The following is a 20,869-nucleotide window of genomic DNA, read 5'->3' as shown; positions in this document are numbered from 1 at the left end:
TGGCCTCCCTCCAATCGATGCACCCGCCGGATTTTTTAATTACTTCTTTTATCAGCTTCATCTTAGGAAATTATGTCATTAGAAATGGGATTTAGAGTTAATTTGCGTCACACGGCCTCTCGAAAGAGCGTTAGGCTCGCAAGGTGAGCAATAGAAATTCCCCGCGCCGCTCAAGGGGAAATAGCGGGCTTGCACCAGACTGAGCCTGTATGATTCCCGCTTCCATCGGCGGAAGAACTGGATCAATTTAGGCTAGCTCCCGAGAGCACGGGAGGGAACGGGAGAGTACGGGATCATGAGTTACGCTGGAGGAGGTTCCACGGCTGACGAAGCCATTGGAGTTGCATGCTTACGCCGAGGGGAATGCAGCTCTCGAGCAACTGCATGCAAGGCGAAATGGATGCGTATCCAGGTTTGAAAAAAAGCTGCGGAGCCAGCTTCTCTGGTTGCCACCCTCTGCTATGAACATCTAGTGGGCTCTAGTCGGGAGCTTGGCCCTAGCCGCTTCGTTAGAAGTCCGGGGGACAGCGGAACTTTTCCGAGAGCCTGGCCATCCTCTCGAAGCCGAAAAGGAGAGTGGGTTGGAGGGCGGAATCGACGATATTGGCTGAGCATAGCTCGACTTCGGGGCTTTTGCTGGCTGAGTAGAGGCTAGTGAAACTTGGACCCACTATGCGAAGGGGAAGGAGGTAGAGCCATGTCTAAAAGCCGCTATATTAAATGCGGCACTCCAGCGGAGGCTCGTCGCGAATAGCCTGGACGCGTCTGAAAGTCGCGAACACAGCGCGGGTGCGCGGAATGGCCGGCGACGCCAGCAGAGGCAGCGGCGAGCGCTGCAGCCCTCGCGAAATCGCATGGCCCAACTTTTTCCCACGTGACGGTGAGACGAATGGGCGCGAAATTGAGGAAATTAAAAAAAAATCGCAGGACAAGACACCGACTACCCCTAGTCGGTGGAAAGAGGCGTCCACACTCGAGCACTCTCGGGCTGTCCTGTTGCATGCCCCCTGGCCCTCGCCCCCCACGCGTCGTGTTTCCACACTCCTCCTCCGGCCGCAGTCGCCACGACGGCTTCTCCTCTTTCTCCCCTCTTGCCGCGCTTCGACCGTTGGCTATTTCCTATTCGGCCCTTTATTTCCCGCGTGCACGCTGTGTGCTACTGGCTCCATATTGAGTTGTTGTATATGTTTAAATATACGTTTTTTCCATTTTATTTTGGGAACTCTACTAGTCTTCTTTTGCTCTGCGTTTCATTTATTTCAAACTGCTTCATCCCATTTTTTTAATTCCTAATTTGCCATATTTCCCCATTGCCCTACGCTCGATCATGCTAGCTTGTTAGCCCATCCCAATAGTCTGCTCAGCTAATTTATCCGCATCCCTTTGATTTATGGCGGGAAATATATCCTCCGACCCCCCTCCCGATCCTTTCACTCCGATTGCTCAGCAAGTTGGCGAGGGCGTCCAGCGACAGCGATCCCTGACTCGTCCGGAGCGGCAGCGCGTAGATCCCGCCCATCCGCAATATCACACCATCTCCAATCGCCAGCTACGTCAGTCCACCATCTCATCGCTAGACAATACCTACCGCAAGACCTATGGAGCTTCAAGCGCGATGGGTGGCAGTAGGCGCCCCCCCAGGAAAACGGTGCGGACAACGAAGCCGCACGGCCCATCATGCTGGATCATCTTCTGCTATTTCGTGACATGCTATGCCCCATCCTTCCTTCTCTCTGCATGCGGTAGATTGGAATTTTGCAAACCTATCTATCCTCATCCCCGCTAACCCGATGGTCCCCTCCCCTTTGTTGTATAGGCAAAAAGTCATATGCTACCCAGAGGGCGTGGAGGGAAAAAATGGGGTTGATCACTATCATTGTTCTCATGAGCGCTATTGTGAGTGGATTTTGTGGGGAATATGTGTGCGTGGTGTATCCTCTACTAACCCTGCGCCTTCTCTCCCTCTCCCTACCTCACAGATGGGATTCTTCACCTTCGGCTTCACAAGTACGGCGTGCCACGATTCCGGGCTGCGTTTCGCGGCGAATCAGATCCAAAAGGGCACCGTGGTCATTAACGGCAAGGCCTACGTCTTGGACCGATTCGAACATCCCGCTGCGCCGGACATCGCCCCCAACTCCAATCCGCTCTACCCGCCCCTGAACATGGGCGGCAAAGACATCTCCTTTCTCTTCCAAAAGGTCAACGTGCACTGCCTCGGCCTCATCACGGTGCAGCCGGGGGTCGACTGGAACCAGCGTGACAACATGGTCCCCAACTATTTCCCCTGCGTGGCCCTCGACCAAGACGGATCAACGTCCCCCAACCCCTCGGCCAACCCCAGCCGAACCGGCTGCCATACCTCCAACGCGGCTCGGATGGCCTACTATAAACTCAAGGAGAACGGAGAGGTGTTCTACACGTGGGACGATATCAATTCCGCCAACCGGAGCTTGGTCGTCTATAACAAGTAAGTGAGGAGGCCTCCCGCCGGCCCCCCGGCCATTCTGGGCAGTACGGCTGGCTCCGGCCTGGAACTCATCCCCTTCCCGCCTTCCTCTCTTTGTTAGTGATGTGCTCGACCTCGCCAGATTGCAGTGGCTCCCCACCGAGGTCTTCAGGTTGGACCCCTTCCTCGACTCGTTGAGGCAGAGAGAGACGGTACGGAGGCTCGCCGGGACGGACGCGACCCTCTTCTTTATCTACGCCAAGCAGAGACAGGTGGCCGAGTGTCTCGCCGACATCACCCGGGTCGGCGTCATTGACACGCGTGCCATGGGCTGCATTGCCTCGGATATCGTGCTCTACCTGATGCTCGTGGTGATATTGGGCGTGGTCCTCTCCAAATTTACGCTGGCGGTTATCTTTGGGTGGTTCCTTTCGTGGCGCCTCGGGACCTTCAAAAAGATGTCCTACGCGGAGCGGCGCAAACGTGAGGCCGAGATCGAGCGCTGGACGGAGAATATCGACGTGGCCGCTCCGGCCATTCGGCCCTCGTCGACCGTGATGGGGAGCAGCTCGAGGCTGTCCGCCCTGCTGCCGCCCCCACCCCTAGGGGAGGCAGGGGGGGAGCTGCATCAGAAGGGGTCGCGTGGAAGCATGGTGACGACGGATTCGCAGCACTCCGGGGCCACCCCATGGCTTGACCCCAACCCGACCCCCCCCGACTCGTCCAGCGTCGCGCGCAGCGTGGCGACCCCTCGCACAAACCCCGCGCACTCGAGACGATCCTCCCTCAACGAGTCGGTGGAGCGCCCGTGTCCGCTGCCGCTGGCCGAGGGCGTGGTGCCCCAGCCGTCGGCCAAGCACTGCCCGTTCAACTTCCCCCTCGTCCACACCCTCTGCCTCGTGACGTGCTACTCGGAGGGGCGACAGGGTATCCGCGCGACCCTGGACTCCCTGGCCACCACCGACTACCCCAACTCCCACAAGCTGCTGCTCGTGATCGCGGATGGGCTTGTCACCGGCGCGGGGAATCGGAAGCCCACGCCGGACATTGTGCTAAGCATGATGCAGGACTTGATTGTGCAGCCCGACGAGGTGCAGCCCCAGAGCTACGTCTCTATCGCGGACGGATCGAAACGCCACAACATGGCCAAGGTCTTCGCCGGGTTCTACAAGTACGACCCCCGCACCGTCAAGCGCTCCCGGCAGAAGCGCGTCCCGATCGTGCTGATCGCCAAGTGCGGGACGCCGGAGGAGGCGGGCGACCACAAGCCGGGGAATCGCGGAAAGCGCGACAGCCAAGTGATCCTGATGAGCTTTCTGCAGAAGGCCATGTTCGACGAGCGGCTGACCATGCTGGAGTACGAGCTCTTCAACTCCATCTGGCGCGTGACGGGGGTGAGCCCGGATCGCTACGAGATCCTCATGATGGTCGACGCGGACACGCGCGTGTACCCCGACTCCGTCACACGCATGGTGGCGGCCATGACCCGGGACCACAGCATCATGGGGCTGTGCGGGGAGACGCGCATCGGCAACAAGGCCAACAGCTGGGTGACCATGATCCAGGTGTTCGAGTACTACATCTCGCACCACCTGTCCAAGGCCTTCGAGTCCGTGTTTGGCGGCGTGACCTGTTTGCCCGGCTGCTTCTGCATGTACCGAATCAAGGCGCCCAAGGGGCCCAACGGCTACTGGGTCCCCATCCTGGCCAACCCCGACATCGTCGTGAACTACTCCGAGAACGTCGTCGATACCCTGCACAAGAAGAACCTGCTCCTGCTGGGCGAGGACCGCTTCCTCTCCACCCTGATGCTCCGCACCTTCCCCAAGCGGAAGCTGGTGTTCGTCCCGCAGGCGGTGTGCAAGACGGTGGTGCCGGACCGATTCGGCGTGCTGCTGAGTCAGCGCCGGCGGTGGATCAACTCGACCGTCCACAACCTCATGGAGCTGGTGCTGGTGAGGCACCTCTGCGGCACCTTCTGCTTCTCGATGCAGTTCATTATCGCGCTGGAGCTCATTGGAACGCTGGTGCTCCCCGCCGCCATCTGCTTCACGATCTACCTGCTGGTGGAGCTCTTCATTGGCCACCCGGAAATCATTCCGCTCGTGCTCTTGGCATTGATCCTCTTTCTGCCCGCCGTGTTGATCGTGCTCACGAGTCGCAAGCTGTCCTACGTTGGATGGATGCTTGGTAAGTGGAAACACACTGAAGAAAAAAGAAAAAAAGCGCTTCCCCTTCATAACACCCCGCCTTACTCATCCTATTCCTGTCCTGTAGTTTATCTTCTCGCGCTGCCTCTATGGAATTTCATCCTCCCTGTCTACGCGTTCTGGCATTTCGACGACTTTACCTGGGGGCAAACCCGCCGTGTGGCGGGTGAGCGGCGCGCCAGAGGTGAGGAAGAGGAGGGTGAGTTCGACAGCAGCCAGATCGTGATGAAGCGTTGGGCCGAGTTTGAACGGGAGCGGCGAATGCGAGAGGCGTTTGCCCGTAGGGGTCTCGGGGAGGCCTCATGGGGAGCAGCGGGGGGAGACCACTATAGAAACGGAAGCGAGGTAGAATTGCCGCCTCCCGCTTTGGCCGCCGAGGAGCAACACGCCATGCCCAACCATGGCCATGCAGGCCCTCGGTTCTCGGCGGCTCAGGAGGGGAGTGAGAAAGAGCTGGTCCCGTTCGTGTCGCGCCCTCTTTCGCCTGTCGAAGCTCGCCACGAGGAGCGAATGCGTGCCGCTGCACGCACCAACTCGCTGCCCCCCCAGCCCTACATGCACTACCCGTCCTTCTCGTATCAGAATCGATACTCGACCAACCTTCCCCCCCACGCCGCCCGCACCCCTCCCAATGGCTTGGGGGGTTTGAGGCGGGGATCCTGGCGGGTCGAGTATCCAATGCACCATTTGCCTCCTATACCGCGGCCGCCGCCACCATTCCACGGCCCGCGATATCCACGCCCTCCCTTCAACTATCACCCTCCTCCCTCTTCAGTGCCATTTACCATTGGCGAGTCCGACGATCCCCCCCCTTCTCCCTCGCAGCCCTCCGAAACGCTTGTGCACAACTCGTCCGCATCTTCCCAGGGCAGCAGCACGCGGCCCCACTCCACCCATCCTGAGTGAAATGAATGAGCCCCATGAACTGCTGATCATCTCTTTTTGCCTTTTCCAGTTAAATTAACTCTTCAGAGCTCTTCTATTTCATCTTTCCAGCGTGTGGTTTGCCTCTTATTTTTTAACTTTGTAATATTGGCACTTTACTGTCTTTTTATATTAGATCTTTTTTTTTATGTGTGCTTTTATCTTTATCTTATCCTACGTTTGCTTTTAATCCTCTTTTGCTTTGTGCTATTTTTTCATTCTTTCTACTGTTGTTGCTCGGCTCTTTATACTTCATAATGGATCATCTTTAATCTTTGTTCTCTCCCCTCCCCTCCTTTTTTTCTGCTTTCATGATGATTATTTTGATGAGCACCTTGCTCTATTGTTTAAATTATGCCATCTTTTTTATCCTAGTAGGATAACATTGTTGGTCTTGTGTTTTTTTTTTGTTTTCAGACATTGAATAAATCAACTTTAGCTGCCAGCTGGCCGATTCACCCCCGGTGGGGAGAAATGAGAATTTTTTGTGAGATAAACTGAATTTGAGCATGGATACGGTATAGGAAGAGCAATGTAGGTTGTGATTTTATCTAGAGAGAGATGACGCGAATTTCAAGAACACACAAGATCAAACCCAAGAGAACAAGAGTTTATCATTTATTCCTGAGTCCTCAAACGGGCGTGAGCATTGGTCACTCTCACGTTCAACTCCTTGGCGCGCTCGACGATAGCAACGCGGTTCTTGGCGCTGACGTTGTGGGCAACCTCGGCGGCAAAGGTGCGATTGTGCATCAAAAGTAGATCAAGCTCCTTAACGTTGGAGACAACAAACTTCTTGAATCCGTTGGGGAGCATGTGGCGGGTCTTGCGGTTGGATCCGTAGCCGATGGAGGGCATGGGGATCTGTCCCTTGAAGCGACGGCGCACACGATTGTCAATACCTTTGGGTTTGCGCCATGATTCCTAGAGAGACGAAGAAAGGATCAGCAAAACGGTAGCGGCAGAAAGAAGAACGTGGCGGGAGGGGAGAGGGGAGAGGAAGGGATCGTGTCCATGGTTGTTGTCGACATGAATTAATTACCTTGACGCTCTTGTAGCGGTCAGACTGGTGCCGCTTGAACGGCTTCGTCCGCTTCTTAACGATAGTGTTCTTAGCAACGGGGGCCACCATTATGACTAACGATGGAGATAGAGAGAAAGAGGGAGTAATCAGTCAGAATGCATCAAAATCCAATGAATAACAAGACGGGGCCGGCCATCCAATGCATCCTCCATTCACACCATGCCAACATCATTTCAATCTTGCAACACCAGATAGCGGCCACCGAATGAAGCCCATCCAAACACTAGGATCGCTCCATCCATCCGTCCCGAGCAAGATGGGAGGCGTGGTTATCCTTACCTTATCTTCTTTCCCAAAGGTCGTGTGTTCGAGGAGGTAAAGAGGGGGAACCATCCAACTCGCAGACGCTGCCATCTAAGAAAGGAAAGAGGGAATTCTGCTTGCCCTCAACAAACACATATGATTGGACTTTGTCCCATCTTGTCCCCCCGCATAAAGTAAAGTTTGGATAGAGCTCGTTTTTTTGCCTTCCTGCTCTTTGACCATTATTGGGACCTCTTACCTCTGTGGGCAGCATCCTCATCCCATTGCCTGAGCTCATTAGTCTGTGTTTTCGGAAGCTGCTCACCCGGCTGATTTCAGCACTGCTTTTATTCTCTTACTGAGCTGTTATTTCCCCGTCCCTGGCACACTTTGGTGTAAATCTCTCTGTAAACCCCGTACACCTCTTATCTATTTGCTTGTACTTCTTCCTGATATTTTTTAAAGCGCTCTCTCTTCTCCCTTGTTGTTTCTGAGGCGGGAGCTCCTTCGGCGATTTCTTTATCGATTCCCTGTTGCATTATCCTTGTCTCGCACTCTTATCTCTAGCGCACCTCCCCCACCCCTTTCGTTCTTCACCTCTCTTTATCCTCGTTTTTGAGCTCCCCTTCCCCGCCTCCCTCCGTCATTTTCGCTCTCCTCTTGCTATCCGCCGCAGGCCTAGTCCCTAATGTCACAGGTGGCAGGTAATGCATTTAAATCCTTTTATTTACATGGATCGACTTGGGCTGATCGTGGGATCCATTGATCGGCCAATATATTCACATGGTGTTGGGGATTCCGCCCTCGATTTCACTGATGTTTGTCTTATGTTTATGCTTTCGGCACCTGCAGCAGTCAAAGAACTTGATGAGAAGCACGTCCATTTCGAAGGAAAAGCATTTGACTATTTCTCCTCAAAGTAAGTTGGTTTCCCTGCCCCTCCTAGGGAAAACAAAGATAGCTCTGAACTTTAAAAAAATTTTTTTCTCTAGACCTGTAAGCCTAGCAGACAATGCGGAAGCATCTGAATCTGAAGAGGTCTATCCTACCGGACTTCTGCGGATCCGAGAGGATAAGCCTGCAAAGCCCGACCCAGATTCCTCCCCGTCATTAGCGCCTCGTGTCGCATGGGATGCTTCTGATCTCGCGCGCTTTACCACTGAATCGCTGCACAGCTTTAGCTTTGCCGCACCGGATGCCGCGCTGGCCGCCGCGCGCCGCAGCGTCCTCACGCGTTCGGTGGAGTTCATGCGTTCGAGGATCAAGGATTGGAGCCTACCCAAGTTTGCGCTGGCTTACTTCCCGTCGCTGGGGCAAGAATTCCGGGACAAGCTTGCAACGCAACCTAAGGGCACCGATGCGGCAGAGAGTGAACTAGAGGGTCAGGGCTGGAACGAGCCGCCGTGCTGGGCAGCGAAAACGTCCCCCTCCCTCAAGCGGGCCTTCACTGACATCCGCCCGATCCCCTCGCGCTTCCTTGCCCTTGTCAACCGTTCCAATTCGCTGGATGCGGTGCCCTCTCTGCATTCCCCGACGCGGTTTGTCCCCCATAACCAGGGAATGATCACCACGGACGCCGAGGGCGTCATTTTGACCGCAAGCGACATCGCATGCATCATTTTTGGGTTTGAGCAGAACCATCTCGTCGGGAGGAACGCGCTCGATCTGCTGCCGGCTTCGATAAAGGAAAAGTACGAGAGGCTGATTCGCACCAGAGTGCGAGAGGAGGCTGTCGACGCGGTGTTGGTGTGTGGCAAAGTGGTATGTAATGGGGCTTACGCTGCTGCTCTTGTTGCCGGGGTGAAGCCTATTGCGTTGCCAAGAGATTCCTGGGCTTGAACTAATCATTCCACTCTCTCTCCCCACCCCCTCTCACTTCTGCACCTGCACCTTAGATTCCCATTGCAAAACGGGATGGAACGACTTCAGCCGCATCGCTTTGGCTCAAGGCCAAGAAGGACTCCAAGGGAGCCATCATATTTATTTGGATATTTGAGGAGATTTCGGAGTTGGTCATCACCGTTGGATTGTCGGGCTCGGTATGTCTCTTGGATGGAACCCAATTTGCCTCTTTTTTCGTTACCTCCGGCCCGAGCCCTTCTCACCTGTCTCTTTTTTTTTTTTGCTCCGATTCTAGGGTATTATCGGGAGCTTGTCGGGTCCCTTCCAGGACTTGTATGGGTACTCGGAGAACGAGCTACTCGGAAAGTCGATCACGATTCTCATACCCGCCTTTGCCGGGCTTTACGCCCAACAATGGGATTCTCCGCAGAGATCGGGGATGGACACACTGGACGCTGCCGAGATCAATCGCCTCAAATTCTTTGGAAGTTGGTCGAAGCGCGGCGTCTCTTTCCCCATCATTGTCAAGCTGGAGCCTCTAGAGGGCTCGACCGGCCAATTCTCCCTGAAGATTGTTTCGATTCCCACTATGGCTGGCCTAGTGATTGCGCAGCAGGATGGGCGGATACAGTCGGCTAACATGGTGTTTGCAAAGTATTTGTTTGGCGTGCACTCGCAGGAGATGATCGAGGGGAGGAGGGTGACGGAGTTTTTGCCGCAATTTATGGAGATGATCGAGGAGCTGGCCTACGAGTCCAGCCTGGAGAACGGCACCATAGTGTCGAGCGCCGCATGTCGGCGTGCTTCCAAGCGAGCCAGTCTGCCGCCGACCCCGCGGCTGCGCACCGGTCAAAGCGCTGCGCCCGAGTCGGCACTGGAACAGCCGGCGGAGACGCCGTTACCCCTCTCTGCCCCCCCTACGGCGAACGCCTCGTTGAACTTGGGCATGGTGTCCTCCGTAGCATTGCCCACAAACGGGATCACCGCGGTCCACCGGGACGGCACGCATTTTGACATCGACCTGCAGATACGGGTGGTAGAGTCTTGCGGAGAGCGCCTGTTTGCCCTGTGGCTTTCTTACGATCGGGGGCTGAGCATTGCGCGCAGATCGTCTCAGTCTGCTCCGACCACCCCGCACGCCTTGGAGCCCACGGCGCTGGCGCTGACCGCCTCGTTCGGCTCCCTTGTCTCCCTAATGCCCGAGCACAAGGTCCCCCCGGAGGCCAGGACGTCGGTCCCCGAGCAGGCCGCATGTGCTCCGCCAGAGGTGAAGTTGTATCGGGATGAGGCCGAAGTCAGCGGAGAAGAGGAGAATGCTGTCGATGATGCGGAAATGACGCCGGTCAAATCGGCCGCCATGAAGGTGTGCGATGCCCCTCCATCTCCAACCAAAGATGGCCTTCCGTCGTTGCAGATCAAGATGAAAAAGCAGTATTCGATTCCTTCGGATGTGCATCCCGTCACGCCACCGCCCCTCACCACCCCCCCGGAGTCGCTCTACCAATACTCGATTCTCCTTGGCAAGCGCAGCATCGATGACTACGTGGTCGTTCATACGCTTGGCCAGGGGGCCTATGGTACCGTCAAGCTGGCTTATCGAAAGGATGACCCGACCAAGGTAAAGCTCGCTACCTTTGCTTCCCGCTGGGATGGCACGACTAACGGTCTTGTTGCGCGCTCTCCTCTCCCCTCCCTACTCTTCCCTCCCCCCCCCCCCTCCCCATCTCAAATAGCGTAAGCTCGTCCTTAAATACGTGGTTAAATCGAGAATTTTGCTGGACTGCTGGACCAAGGACAAGGTGCTCGGCATTGTGCCTCTGGAGATCCACGTGTTGCACACCCTACGGCGCATTCCGCACCCTAGCATTTTGAATATGGGTAAGTGTGGCGGCCCTCCTCTCGACCTGAAGTTGGTGGGAGAATCCTGACGATTTTGCGTATTTTTTATTGGATGCAGTGGACTTCTTTGAGGACGATGAGCACTACTACATCGAGTCGGAGCTGCATGGTGCGGGGATGGACCTTTTCGACTACATCGAGCTGAACTGCCGCGGTCTGATGGAGTCGGAGGTGCGGTCGATATTCCGCAAGGTGTGCGAGGCCGTGCAGCACCTCCACCACCATCGCATCGTGCACCGGGACATCAAGGATGAAAACGTGATCCTCGACGGGGAGGGCGGGGTGCAGCTGATCGACTTTGGCTCCGCCGCCTACCTCCGCCAGGGCCGGCTCTTTGACACCTTCTGCGGCACCCTGGACTATGCCGCCCCGGAGGTCATCTCGGGCAAGAAATACACGGGACCCCCCCAGGACGTCTGGGCCCTGGGGATCCTTCTGTATACCATCATATTTAGAGAAAACCCATTTTATACGATTGACGAGATCATGGCGCGCGAACTGCGCATTCCCTTCATCCTATCGCCGGGATCGATTGAATTAATCAAGTGGATGTTGAACCGCGATGTGGAGAAGCGCCCCACCATTGATGAGGTCTTGGCTCATCCATGGCTGCAGATACAATAGCAATGCCCACCAGTGAAATGTAACAATGAGTTCCATTGATTTTATCGTTATCTTGTTTTTTTCCTCTTCTCCCCTCCCCTCTCTCCCCTTCCCCTCTCCCCCCTCTCTCCTCCTCTTTCTTCATAACAGTGCAATTTCACTTCCTTTTTCCTATGTATTATCAATATGTGTGTCATTTTCCCTTCTCTCCGCTTCTCTTTCTCTCCCCCGTTCTTCTTGTTTATATTTTAGAGCGTTTTATTTCATTTCCTTCCTTGTTCTCATTTGCATTTTTTTTTTGGCCTCTATATCTTTCTATTTTTACTTTTTCAACATAGTTCTCCAATTGTTTTCTATTATTCCCCAATGGGTATTCCCGACCGGATTATTGAGCCATCTTCAGAAATTGGAGCACAAGCATCATTTTCGATCCTGCCTTGTTCCCCCCTTAACGTCCCCTCTTAACGTCCCCTCTTTTTTCTTTTTTTTTTTTCATCCTTGCTTCCATGAGCACTGAAATGCTGAAATAACCAACAAGTCTTCATCGTTGAGTACCGGATGCCATTCTCGATCATTTGACTCCCCCTCCCAACCTCCTGCTCCCTTGTTCTGCTCTATCTTCTTCTAAGCACAGCGACATGTATCCATCCATATCCCTCTCCTACACCTCCCTCGTCACATTTCCATTGGTGAAGAACGGCTTGAGGAAACCCTACTTTCTCATCGGTGAATTCGACTCGTATCAACTGCAAGACAAGGTAAATCGCACCGAGCCATTCCTTGCGTAGCTTCTGTTCTCAGCCTCGATGCTTGGGCATAAACTCTGATGTCAAAGCATCGAGGCCAGCCGGTATTTAATGCATGGATATTGACGATTCCATCCTATTTTAGATATCGCGGGAAATCTTCGAAACCCGCAAACATACAATTCGACAATTCATTGCACAGCATTTCCCCTCCTTCCTCGTCAATTACATCCTACTTTTCGGCGGGACCATTGCCATCATCATTCTTGCCCTCTTCACGTGGTATTCTTCCGAGCTCATCTACCTCCGGGTCTTTCTTTTTCTCTCGCCGGTCGTCTTTATTCTCCTGGTGTGCCTGCAGCGTGCGAGCATACAGAGCAAACTGCGCAAATTCGAGAAGAGTTGGCACGGGATGATGCACAATTTAACGCTGGAGGATGCGCCTCGAAATTTGGCATGGCTCCCGAAGCGGCTGCCTGGAATGATGTCCTTTGTGGTCTTCTCCTGGCCCCACTATGCAATCGACGTGGTAATAGTGCACGAGGAGGAGGTGCCGCCGAGGCCCGAGGCATTTTTCGAGTTTTTGCCCCCGTATGCGGCCGTTGACCCGCTGATGCCTCCGCCCCCTGTCTACGCCAACCACCAGAGGGCCGCTGGCGACGGTGCCGAGGGGTCCGACCGAGTGAGCTCACCCCCTCCCGCCTATGGCACAGAGCCGGACTCTTTGCCCCTACCCGCAACGGCCCATGCTCGATAAACCCGCGGGCCCCCCCTCATTCATCCCTTGCAACTTCTTGTTTTTGCTTTTTTTTTCTATCTTTAGAAGTGATTTGGATGGTACATTTTTATGATTCTATTCAAACCCTTTCTCTCTCTCTGATTTATACGCGCCCTATGCTAGCATTCCTTACATTGTTATATTCTTATTCCCCCCCTCCCCCTTCTCCTTTGTATTAATCCTTGTAAATTTTGACTATCTTTTTTCTCCACACTTGCTTTTTTTTTCCTCTTTCTTCCCCTGGCAACTCAGGTACACTAAAGAACTGTATCATTTCGGTTTCTCTTAAATTCCAATGTTTCAAGGCCATTTGTGCACTCTACTGGTCGTGGCTAAATGCGCGGTCACTTCGTTGGATGTGATAGCACGGGTTCCCGGCGATGTTTCAGTGTCAAATCCTTGCCTTGTCAGCATTCAAATGCCGTTCAATTCTTGTAGGGATCAATGCCATAAACCCTTCTCGGTGCATATGGATCTGACGTTAGCTTTTCTTGTCCTATTCTGAGTCGAGTCTCCAGAACTCTCTTGTACGAGTGATGAAATAAAGGCATCTACCATAGCTATTTCTAACCCCCCCCCCCTCGGGCAATCTCGTCCTGTCTTCTTTTTGGCCTATTTGTTTCTTTGAGCCATATCTACCTCTCTCCACTTCATTTCTACCCAAAAATTCATAGGATGAACCCTGATCTTTTGGTTATCGAGCTCCCATGTACGGCCGGTTGGCCTCCAGCTATCTTGGACGAAATGGTTCATTGGCAAGATTAGGTTAGGTTAGAATTCTACGCGGACTGCAGACAAAAATTCAATGGAATCCCTTAATCGATTCCTCCCTTTTTTTTCTTCGGCCGTGACCATCCTTCAAGGCGAACTACCTACCCCCCCCAAAGAAAAAACATAAAGTGAGTGTCTATCGATGGATGGATGGATGGATGGGATGGGACGGATTCCCCTGTGAAGACCCCATGATCTTTGTCTATTCTGCTGTTGACAAGGAAGCAGGAGGAATAGAAGAAAGATTGGGAGAATAGATTTAGCTAATTGCGCCTTTTCACTGGTTTATTAGCAGCAATGGCTTCAAGCAAAATCGCAAAGCCCGCTGGCGCCGCTGCCGATGAGATCGAGCTGAACGTTGCCCAGGCCCTCTACGATCTGGAGAACAATGTTGCCGAGCTGAAGGCTCCGCTTCGCCCTCTGCAGATCACTGCTGCCAAAGAGGTAGGCTATCCCTCCTTCTATTTACATCGTGGATGATGCAAAATGGATCCGCACCATCTCCGTGCCGAATCTTTCCCGACCTTCTCGAAGCAGTAATACTCACCTTTTGCCTTTTTTTTAATCCTCTCTGCTCCTCTCCAATGTAGCTCGAAATCGGTGGTGGTCGCAAGGCTATCGTCATCTTCGTGCCCGTTCCGCTCCTGGAACAATTCCACAAGATTCAGCAGCGCCTGACCCGTGAATTGGAGAAGAAATTCTCTGACCGCCATGTCGTCTTTGTTGCCCAGCGCCGCATCCAGCCCAAGCCCTCGCGTCACACTCGCGAGAAGCAAAAGCGCCCGCGCTCCCGCACCCTCACTGCCGTACACGAAAAGATCCTGGAGGACCTTGTGTACCCCACCGAGATTGTTGGCAAGCGGACACGCGTAAAGGTTGACGGATCGAAGATCATCAAAGTGTATGTATTTTGGTTTAGCGCCCTTCCCCCCGCGGCCTCGGATCGGTCGATCGGCGCCCTATCTCCTGGCTGCCCTCCCCTCTCTCTGGTCCATTGAAATTAATTTTGCTCTTTTTTTTTGCTGCTATTCTTTAGTTTCCTTGACCAGAAGGATGCCACCTCTCTTGAGTACAAGCTCGACACCTTCTCCAACGTGTACAAGAAGCTCACCGGCAAGGACGTGAACTTTGAATTCCCTGCCACCCAGGAATTGACTCTGTAGATGGGGTGCCATGTTCTTTTTTTTCCTTGTTTATAAAAATATCAGATTTTTATTTTTTAATGGTTTATGCTTCATTCCCCCCTCCCCCTTGCTGCATCAAACTGAGAGAAATCCAATCACACGGCGCTTCCTCCTCCTCCCGTTAAAGATCCCATTTCGTTGCTCTCACCGCCCTTTTCCCTTCTTCACGTTGCTCTTCCAGGATTTTCGAAAAGGCGAACAGCCGACTGAACCCCCACCTAGTTTCCTATGTGCTCCAAGAAGAAATTGGCATAGGCATCAAAGCCATGCATCTCGGCATCAACCGTGTCAAGGGCATGGCCCGTGTCGGGAAACATGAGGATCCTAGAGGAGAGAAGCAATGTGAACAAATGGGAGATAGAAAAGGGATAAACGGGAGGAAAAGAAAAATGAAAAATGAAAGCACGGCCAACACTTCCATTCCCTACGTTTACACACACGTTCGAAAAGATGAGAAACTTACCTAACCTTCACTCCACGTGTTTTAAGCGCATTGTACCACGAAATACCCTCGGTGGGCGGAACTCGCCTGTCGCCCTCGCCAAGCATGACGAGAGTGGGGGTCTGCACACGATCCACCCCCTTTATGGGAGAGCACGCGTACATCTGAGCGTACTGTTCGGGTGAGGCGGCGGGGGTGGGCGCTTCGAGTCGGAAATCGAAGCCGGGCTCGGCAAAGTTCCAGTCGGGGATATCCGTGGTGCTAACCATGGCTAATACACAGAAAAAAATAAAAGAGTTGAGGATCCTGGGGCCAGCCAGATGAAAAAGGGGATGGAGCTCGTCCCCCTACCTCCAACGTTGATGACGGGGTTACGCAATACACAGGCCTTGTAATAATCCTAAGGCAAGGTCCACCAGGTGAGGTTCACAAGAAAGACTCAGCAGGAAGCCGGGACCAACTTACGGGATAACGGGCCGTGAGGTGGGCCGAGGTGAACCCTCCGTGCGAGCCGCCGAAGGCACAAGCTTTGGCCCCATCCACCCGGCCTTGCTTCACTAGATACTCCACCACCGCGTGGGTCTCCTGCACCTCCACCTCTCCGATTTTCCCCACCAGATCCTCTACGCACTTCTGCCCGAAGCCGAGACTGCCCGTGTAGTTGACCTTGGCGATGGCAAATCCGAGGGCTCCAAGCCCTGCAATCGTCAAGGCAAACTCCTCGAGAACGGTCGAGTGCGGTCCCCCATGGGGAAGCACAATTAGGGGCGGTTGCTCGACGTGCTTCGGGGCCAGAAGAATGGCCTCTAGATGCTCCGGCTGTGAAGGGATATTTTGCACCATAGAATAGGTGAGAGAATTCAAGAGTTCTTTCACTAAAAGTAACCGAAAAAAAAAATGGCATAAGGGGAGGGGAGAGGTAAGGGATGTCAGTGTGCATTGAGTGGTGCTGAAATTCGGCATGGGAGAGGAGTGGTATCTAACCTTCATCTCCAAGAGAAACCTGCTCGATGGTTTTCCAGGAAACTTCGATCTGGTTGCTCCCCAATTGAGTGATAATGCCAAGTAACTGTTGCAAAGAAAACATAGCATAAACAATCGGCATGGCTGCTTAGCCCTCTGAAACAGACACCTACCAATGAGTTTGGCTCCGTTGGGGTGCTCCAAGACGCAACCAAGTAATCGTTGGAGACGTACAGGAGCGAATAGCTTCCTTTCGCAAGCGTACCCGAAGTGAGCTCCTTTACGTTGCCGGTGCTAGTATTGATGGCTACGAGGGTCTGTCCAGTGAGGGGAATGAGTTTCAAACCGAATGCATCAGCTTCTTTCTTATAATAAAAAAGAGTGTCAAGTTCCACCCACCTTTCTACTCCTCCAGACACTGTGAGCAACCACCCACTCTGACGCTTTATCAGCGCTCAAGGCGAAGCAGTCGGTGGGCAATTGATCGATGTAAAGGCCGGGGAATTCGTGCGCTTCCTTGGTGGATGCGATCTGATCTACCACGATTTGATTCGCTCCGCTGCTAAACTCGTACTATATGGCAAAAGAGCTTACTGTCAGGGTCATCCACCGCACTACCTCCCCCCAACAGAAATCTCCCACCTTGTAAAGGGTTGCGCAGGATGCGTGCGGCCCGCCGATTTTGTTGGAGACATAGACCTAGGTGAAGAGCCGCCATAGAATTGGGTAAGTCCATTGCTCCCAGATACTTCAGAAGTGCCACCTACAAGATGCTTCTCGGAGGGACTCAGTTGAGGTGAGCGGCCATTGACCTCCTCACTATTCAGCCGTACGAGGTTGGACCCGTCAAGATTGACTTGATAGATGCCAGTGCTGGAAGATTAAATCGAGAGGAGGGGAGGAAGAGAGGGGGGGAGGGGCAATACGGAATGGTTATTCGTGAGGCTAAAGTGGATGGGCCCACAGGTATGACTCTCTTCCTTACCGCCGGTTTTGACAGTACACAATCCCGTACCGCCTCGGCTCGATCTGATAGCCGGTGAAGAGGAGGCTCTCCCCGTTGGGTCCGAAAAACGCTTGTCCTGGAGAAATTCCCTGGAGGGCGGGTAGAACGAGGATTTGTTGGTCCTTCTCGTGGGTATTTAGGTCGACCAGGACTAAGCGGGGAGAAGCCTTCTTGGAGAAGCGCTCACCCCAGTCGGGGACATATTCGAATTTCTGAGAGTGGGAGGTTAGCTCCCGTTTTCCAAATGATAAACCATAGAACAGAAGAACATCAGCCAACCTTCTTTGGATCCTCCTCCGGCTTTGCTTCGGCGACATAAATAAGTTTGGACTCATCTTTGGCCCAACTGAGGCATCCAAATGTGTCTAGCAAGGCATGGAATGCAATAGGCGTGAGAAAGAATTCCACCAGGAATTGGAGGGGAGGCGATGCCTCGATTACCATCCGAATAGAAGTCTCCGTGTTTATCGGTCACCTCCAAGACGCGTCTGAGAATTCCCTCGCTCCATACCTCCACAAACTTCTTTTTCTGCTTCGCACCTGCCTCAGAAACGGCCCGTAACACCGCCAGCAAACGGCCCGAGGGCGATAACCTTTGCCTTCCCGCTTCTCCCAAGTCCACCGGCAGTCCATGGCCAAGGCATGAGACTTCTCCGCTGGCATCGACCGAAGCAAAAAGGGCGCGAGCCACATTGCGCTTTGTGCTGCGCGTAGTGTCGCGTTGGGATTGCGTCAGGTGGACCGTGAGCATCCCCGGCTTGCTAGTGCTGGCGGCGATGGAGGCAGAGGTATAGGAGGGGATGGTGCTAAGCTTCTTGAAGATGTCAAGGGCCTTGGAGTCTTTGGGGGTTTCATCCGTGTTCGACATGGTGTCTTCTTGATTGTTCTTCTCGCTTTGAGAGTTAGTAAGAGAATAGTGGAGGGGCAAAATTATTGGCACCGCGCTGGATAAAGCGAACTCTAACTCTGCCGGAAAGATCGCAGCCACTTATTCGCAGCCCTTACTCATCGGCCCAGATTGTAAAAACTCTTCCGAAAATGCCTTCTCACAGGTAAACACTGTAGGTGAAGACCATTATATCTGCACAGTAGACCTCAACTCTGGGGGTGCTGACCCACCTTTGGCAATACACTCTAATGGCGGTTTTACCACTACGGAGGCTAGCCGAAAGCACCTCGCCGACATAACAATTTATTTCGTATTTGTACTTGTAGGAAAAGGAGTTATAGTATAACTCCTATATTATAGGAAGCCGAGCCAAAAATAAAGCTATTGGTTCGGTAAAAAGAGTGCCCGCACTGGTACTTCATGCCAATGAAGGCTGGCCAAAGAGGGCTGTGGACGCTCTAGCCTGGAGACTAGCAAAGCTGCAGAGTCCGATTTCAACTTCAATATGGATGGCAGCCTAATACGATCATTGACCTTCATCAACCTATCATGATGGACCCAAATATATCCCATTGGGTTTAATGAAGAAGAAGGCTTCTCCAAACGTAGAAAACCTCATTCAAAGTGAACCGATGCAGCTTGGCTGCCATAGCTCCTAATTATGGCCATCCATTCAAGCGAAAAAGAAGCTCTCTCAGCCAAGCCTCCGATTGTGAGGCTTAGAATCCAAAATTCGGCCCAAAGTCACAATAGAAAACAAAATTTCGCGCGAGGGCCGAGTCCCGCGATAACCTCAAAGATATTCATCCCCCTCTCATTGCAATGCGCGCACGGGCAGTCTCCCAACGAATTCTAGCTTCCGTCACAAAGAAGCAGTGGGATCCCTCAAGTTTTCAGCCACAGTTCTATGTTAGTGAGGTGACCGGGATTGGGCGGTGGAGGCCTCCTCTCCTCAGCCTGCGGAGGCAAGCCGATCTGCGCAAGGCATGCATTATCCGCGACATAGATCCGACCACCATAGGTCTCCCAGCTGTGAAAGAGAAGGGAGTGCTGCGGAGTAAGCCACCGAAGGGCACAAAAGCTGAGCGGACTGCCGATGAAAGGTAGCATAATTAATGCCTGACCATTCATGGATCCTTTATCATTCATTGACACCTCATTTCTCCTCCCCCTCCCCCCTGCAGGAAAGCAAAAATTGCCAAGAACTTGGAGGAGATGCCGAAGAAGATTCAAAGCTGGAAAGAGGTAATGTATTTCTGCACAGGCATCGGAATGGCTGCGTCACCTAATTACTTTTCATCATTAGGATCTGCTCCGCGAGAAGGAGAAGAACAAACCACGGCTTCCGTTTTAGAGATGGAGCATAGACCTTGGCTTTTCTTTGTGTTTATCTTGTTTCCTTGTTCCATACATTTTTATTGTTTTTATTTGTGCGTAATAAACCGATAACCCCCTCTGTGAATAATGGATGGACTGCTTAGTGAGCGGTGGAGCAGCGTGGCTTCGTTCCCCCCGTCAAACCTCCCTTTGCGACAGGCAGGCGTGGGAGGGAGAACTCGTAAGCAGCAGATCAAAGGGTATTCCATGACTAATTATTAATTACCAAGGATCGACCAGCGAGAGAGAAACATTGCCCGTAGCTAGGGAGGGCCAGTATATTAGTCAATCCAAGAGCACACAAGCTTGGAGAGCGGGAGAGGATCCACCCTCTCGTTTTCTCTCTTCAACAGCGCAGGTGTGTCTGTGTACGACACCCACTTGAGGCAGGATTCAGTTCCTGTTTCCCTTCAATTTAATTTTGGTAACCAGCCAGGACTCTGCAGGGCTCTCCAGCACGGGCAGAAGATTTGCGCCCTACCAAGTGGGAAAAAAAAAAAATACGATTTGGTAGTCTTCTCGATCCCTTGGGTTGTTCAACACGTATCCAAGCATCGGGCTGGAAGAGCTCGTGGCGTTTTTCTTTTCTAGAGCATGGCCGAAGTTTCGACTTGGCAGCGCCAGCAATCGGGTGCGCAGTGCTCTCGAAGGAGTGACTGCGACACCAGCGCACGCCCACAGCGCTCCTCGTGGTCCCCAGCCCATTGCAGAAGGGGGGGGGGGGGGGGACCGGCTCTCTCAGGGCTGGAGCGCGGGCCAAGAGGGGAATCCACGGGACACTATAGAGCGGAAGGCGTAGAATAGTGCGGCCGATCCAGGGGGCCAGTTCCAGGTGTGTTTCGACGGGAGCACCAGCGAAGCAGAGCCGCCTGTGTCAGGCTTTTGTCACCTGAAAAGTCCGTGGATTTCACGAGGCATTGGCGGCAAGAGAGGCGCGATCGAGCCTTCGTTTTTGTTTGATCCGGAGGGCAAAGGGCGAGGAGCCCGGGGATTCGCTGATGGGCTCCGCCCAAGGTTGGTTTTGTGTCAAGCCACCCAATTCCGGCGCGCGGGACAGTGAGTGGTTGCAGCGCAGCCTGCGGCTTTCGCCCTCTTTCCACCGGTTGAAGCCACAGTCGCGCGGTGGCCAACAAACAAAGGCACAAGCATCTGCATGGGAACAAGGGTGTTTTACTGCATGCAACGGTTCACAAATGATGCATGCGGGCTCCTCATTTGCGCGCGCAGGGAGGAGGAGAAATCCTCGACCCCTCCACGAAAAACCTCGGTGCCGTTTCCCCTTGCTCTCCGTGCTTCTCTGCGCCGGCCAAGGCACTCGTGGGCGAGCGTTGAATCAAACATCACCGGGCTTTAGCGGCCGATGGCGCATGCCCTGATCCCGCCGACCTCCCCCCCCCCTCGCCCACGCCGCTCCAGCCGGGGGGGGGGGAGAGGGGGAGGACTGGCCATGGGCTTAGAG

At 53.5% G+C, this 20,869-nt stretch overlaps 10 protein-coding genes across 10 annotated transcripts; 7 read left to right on the top strand and 3 right to left on the bottom strand.

Moving 5' to 3' along the window:
• Positions 1-295: 295 nt before the first annotated feature.
• VTP21DRAFT_10920 (uncharacterized protein) lies at positions 296-611 on the top strand (the record flags this gene model as incomplete). Its single annotated transcript, XM_069390309.1, has 2 exons — positions 296-412; positions 474-611. 2 exons carry the CDS (start codon positions 296-298, stop codon positions 609-611), a joined length of 255 nt encoding a protein of 84 aa, XP_069252470.1.
• A 109-nt stretch (positions 612-720) lies between these two features.
• Positions 721-5,565, top strand: VTP21DRAFT_10919 (uncharacterized protein; the record flags this gene model as incomplete). Its single annotated transcript, XM_069390307.1, has 6 exons — positions 721-1,107; positions 1,448-1,742; positions 1,817-1,896; positions 1,980-2,470; positions 2,622-4,639; positions 4,727-5,565. The coding sequence occupies 6 exons, from the start codon at positions 721-723 to the stop codon at positions 5,563-5,565; spliced, it is 4,110 nt and encodes a 1,369-aa protein (XP_069252469.1).
• A 636-nt stretch (positions 5,566-6,201) lies between these two features.
• Positions 6,202-6,715, bottom strand: VTP21DRAFT_10918 (60S ribosomal protein eL32; the record flags this gene model as incomplete). Its single annotated transcript, XM_069390306.1, has 2 exons — positions 6,202-6,507; positions 6,626-6,715. 2 exons carry the CDS (start codon positions 6,713-6,715, stop codon positions 6,202-6,204), a joined length of 396 nt encoding a protein of 131 aa, XP_069252468.1.
• Positions 6,716-7,641: 926 nt separating this feature from the next.
• Positions 7,642-11,275, top strand: VTP21DRAFT_10917 (uncharacterized protein; the record flags this gene model as incomplete). The annotated part of the gene is made up of 6 exons (XM_069390305.1): positions 7,642-7,829; positions 7,903-8,671; positions 8,806-8,949; positions 9,048-10,370; positions 10,486-10,630; positions 10,710-11,275. 6 exons carry the CDS (start codon positions 7,642-7,644, stop codon positions 11,273-11,275), a joined length of 3,135 nt encoding a protein of 1,044 aa, XP_069252467.1.
• Positions 11,276-11,892: 617 nt separating this feature from the next.
• VTP21DRAFT_10916 (uncharacterized protein) lies at positions 11,893-12,757 on the top strand (the record flags this gene model as incomplete). The annotated part of the gene is made up of 2 exons (XM_069390304.1): positions 11,893-12,012; positions 12,146-12,757. The coding sequence occupies 2 exons, from the start codon at positions 11,893-11,895 to the stop codon at positions 12,755-12,757; spliced, it is 732 nt and encodes a 243-aa protein (XP_069252466.1).
• Positions 12,758-13,846: 1,089 nt separating this feature from the next.
• Positions 13,847-14,712, top strand: VTP21DRAFT_10915 (40S ribosomal protein eS7; the record flags this gene model as incomplete). The annotated part of the gene is made up of 3 exons (XM_069390303.1): positions 13,847-13,993; positions 14,140-14,450; positions 14,586-14,712. The coding sequence occupies 3 exons, from the start codon at positions 13,847-13,849 to the stop codon at positions 14,710-14,712; spliced, it is 585 nt and encodes a 194-aa protein (XP_069252465.1).
• A 239-nt stretch (positions 14,713-14,951) lies between these two features.
• VTP21DRAFT_10914 (uncharacterized protein) lies at positions 14,952-18,012 on the bottom strand (the record flags this gene model as incomplete). Its single annotated transcript, XM_069390302.1, has 12 exons — positions 14,952-15,057; positions 15,197-15,446; positions 15,527-15,575; positions 15,641-16,050; positions 16,160-16,244; positions 16,312-16,455; positions 16,538-16,711; positions 16,781-16,837; positions 16,906-17,011; positions 17,124-17,356; positions 17,424-17,509; positions 17,586-18,012. The coding sequence occupies 12 exons, from the start codon at positions 18,010-18,012 to the stop codon at positions 14,952-14,954; spliced, it is 2,127 nt and encodes a 708-aa protein (XP_069252464.1).
• An 843-nt stretch (positions 18,013-18,855) lies between these two features.
• On the top strand, positions 18,856-19,387 carry VTP21DRAFT_10913 (mitochondrial 54S ribosomal protein mL59; the record flags this gene model as incomplete). Its single annotated transcript, XM_069390301.1, has 3 exons — positions 18,856-19,136; positions 19,218-19,278; positions 19,340-19,387. 3 exons carry the CDS (start codon positions 18,856-18,858, stop codon positions 19,385-19,387), a joined length of 390 nt encoding a protein of 129 aa, XP_069252463.1.
• Positions 19,388-19,825: 438 nt separating this feature from the next.
• VTP21DRAFT_10912 (uncharacterized protein) lies at positions 19,826-20,328 on the bottom strand (the record flags this gene model as incomplete). The annotated part of the gene is made up of 2 exons (XM_069390300.1): positions 19,826-20,189; positions 20,300-20,328. The coding sequence occupies 2 exons, from the start codon at positions 20,326-20,328 to the stop codon at positions 19,826-19,828; spliced, it is 393 nt and encodes a 130-aa protein (XP_069252462.1).
• Positions 20,329-20,408: 80 nt separating this feature from the next.
• On the top strand, positions 20,409-20,786 carry VTP21DRAFT_10911 (uncharacterized protein; the record flags this gene model as incomplete). Its single annotated transcript, XM_069390299.1, has 1 exon — positions 20,409-20,786. One exon carries the CDS (start codon positions 20,409-20,411, stop codon positions 20,784-20,786), a length of 378 nt encoding a protein of 125 aa, XP_069252461.1.
• Between the last annotated feature and the right edge of the window lie 83 nt (positions 20,787-20,869).

This window comes from Calcarisporiella thermophila (assembly GCF_041956535.1).
Source record: "Calcarisporiella thermophila strain CBS 279.70 unplaced genomic scaffold VTP21scaffold_8, whole genome shotgun sequence".
NCBI classification, from domain to species: domain Eukaryota; kingdom Fungi; phylum Calcarisporiellomycota; class Calcarisporiellomycetes; order Calcarisporiellales; family Calcarisporiellaceae; genus Calcarisporiella; species Calcarisporiella thermophila.
The sequence above is the reverse complement of the archived record's forward strand: the minus strand, read 5'-3'. Positions and strand labels throughout refer to the sequence as shown.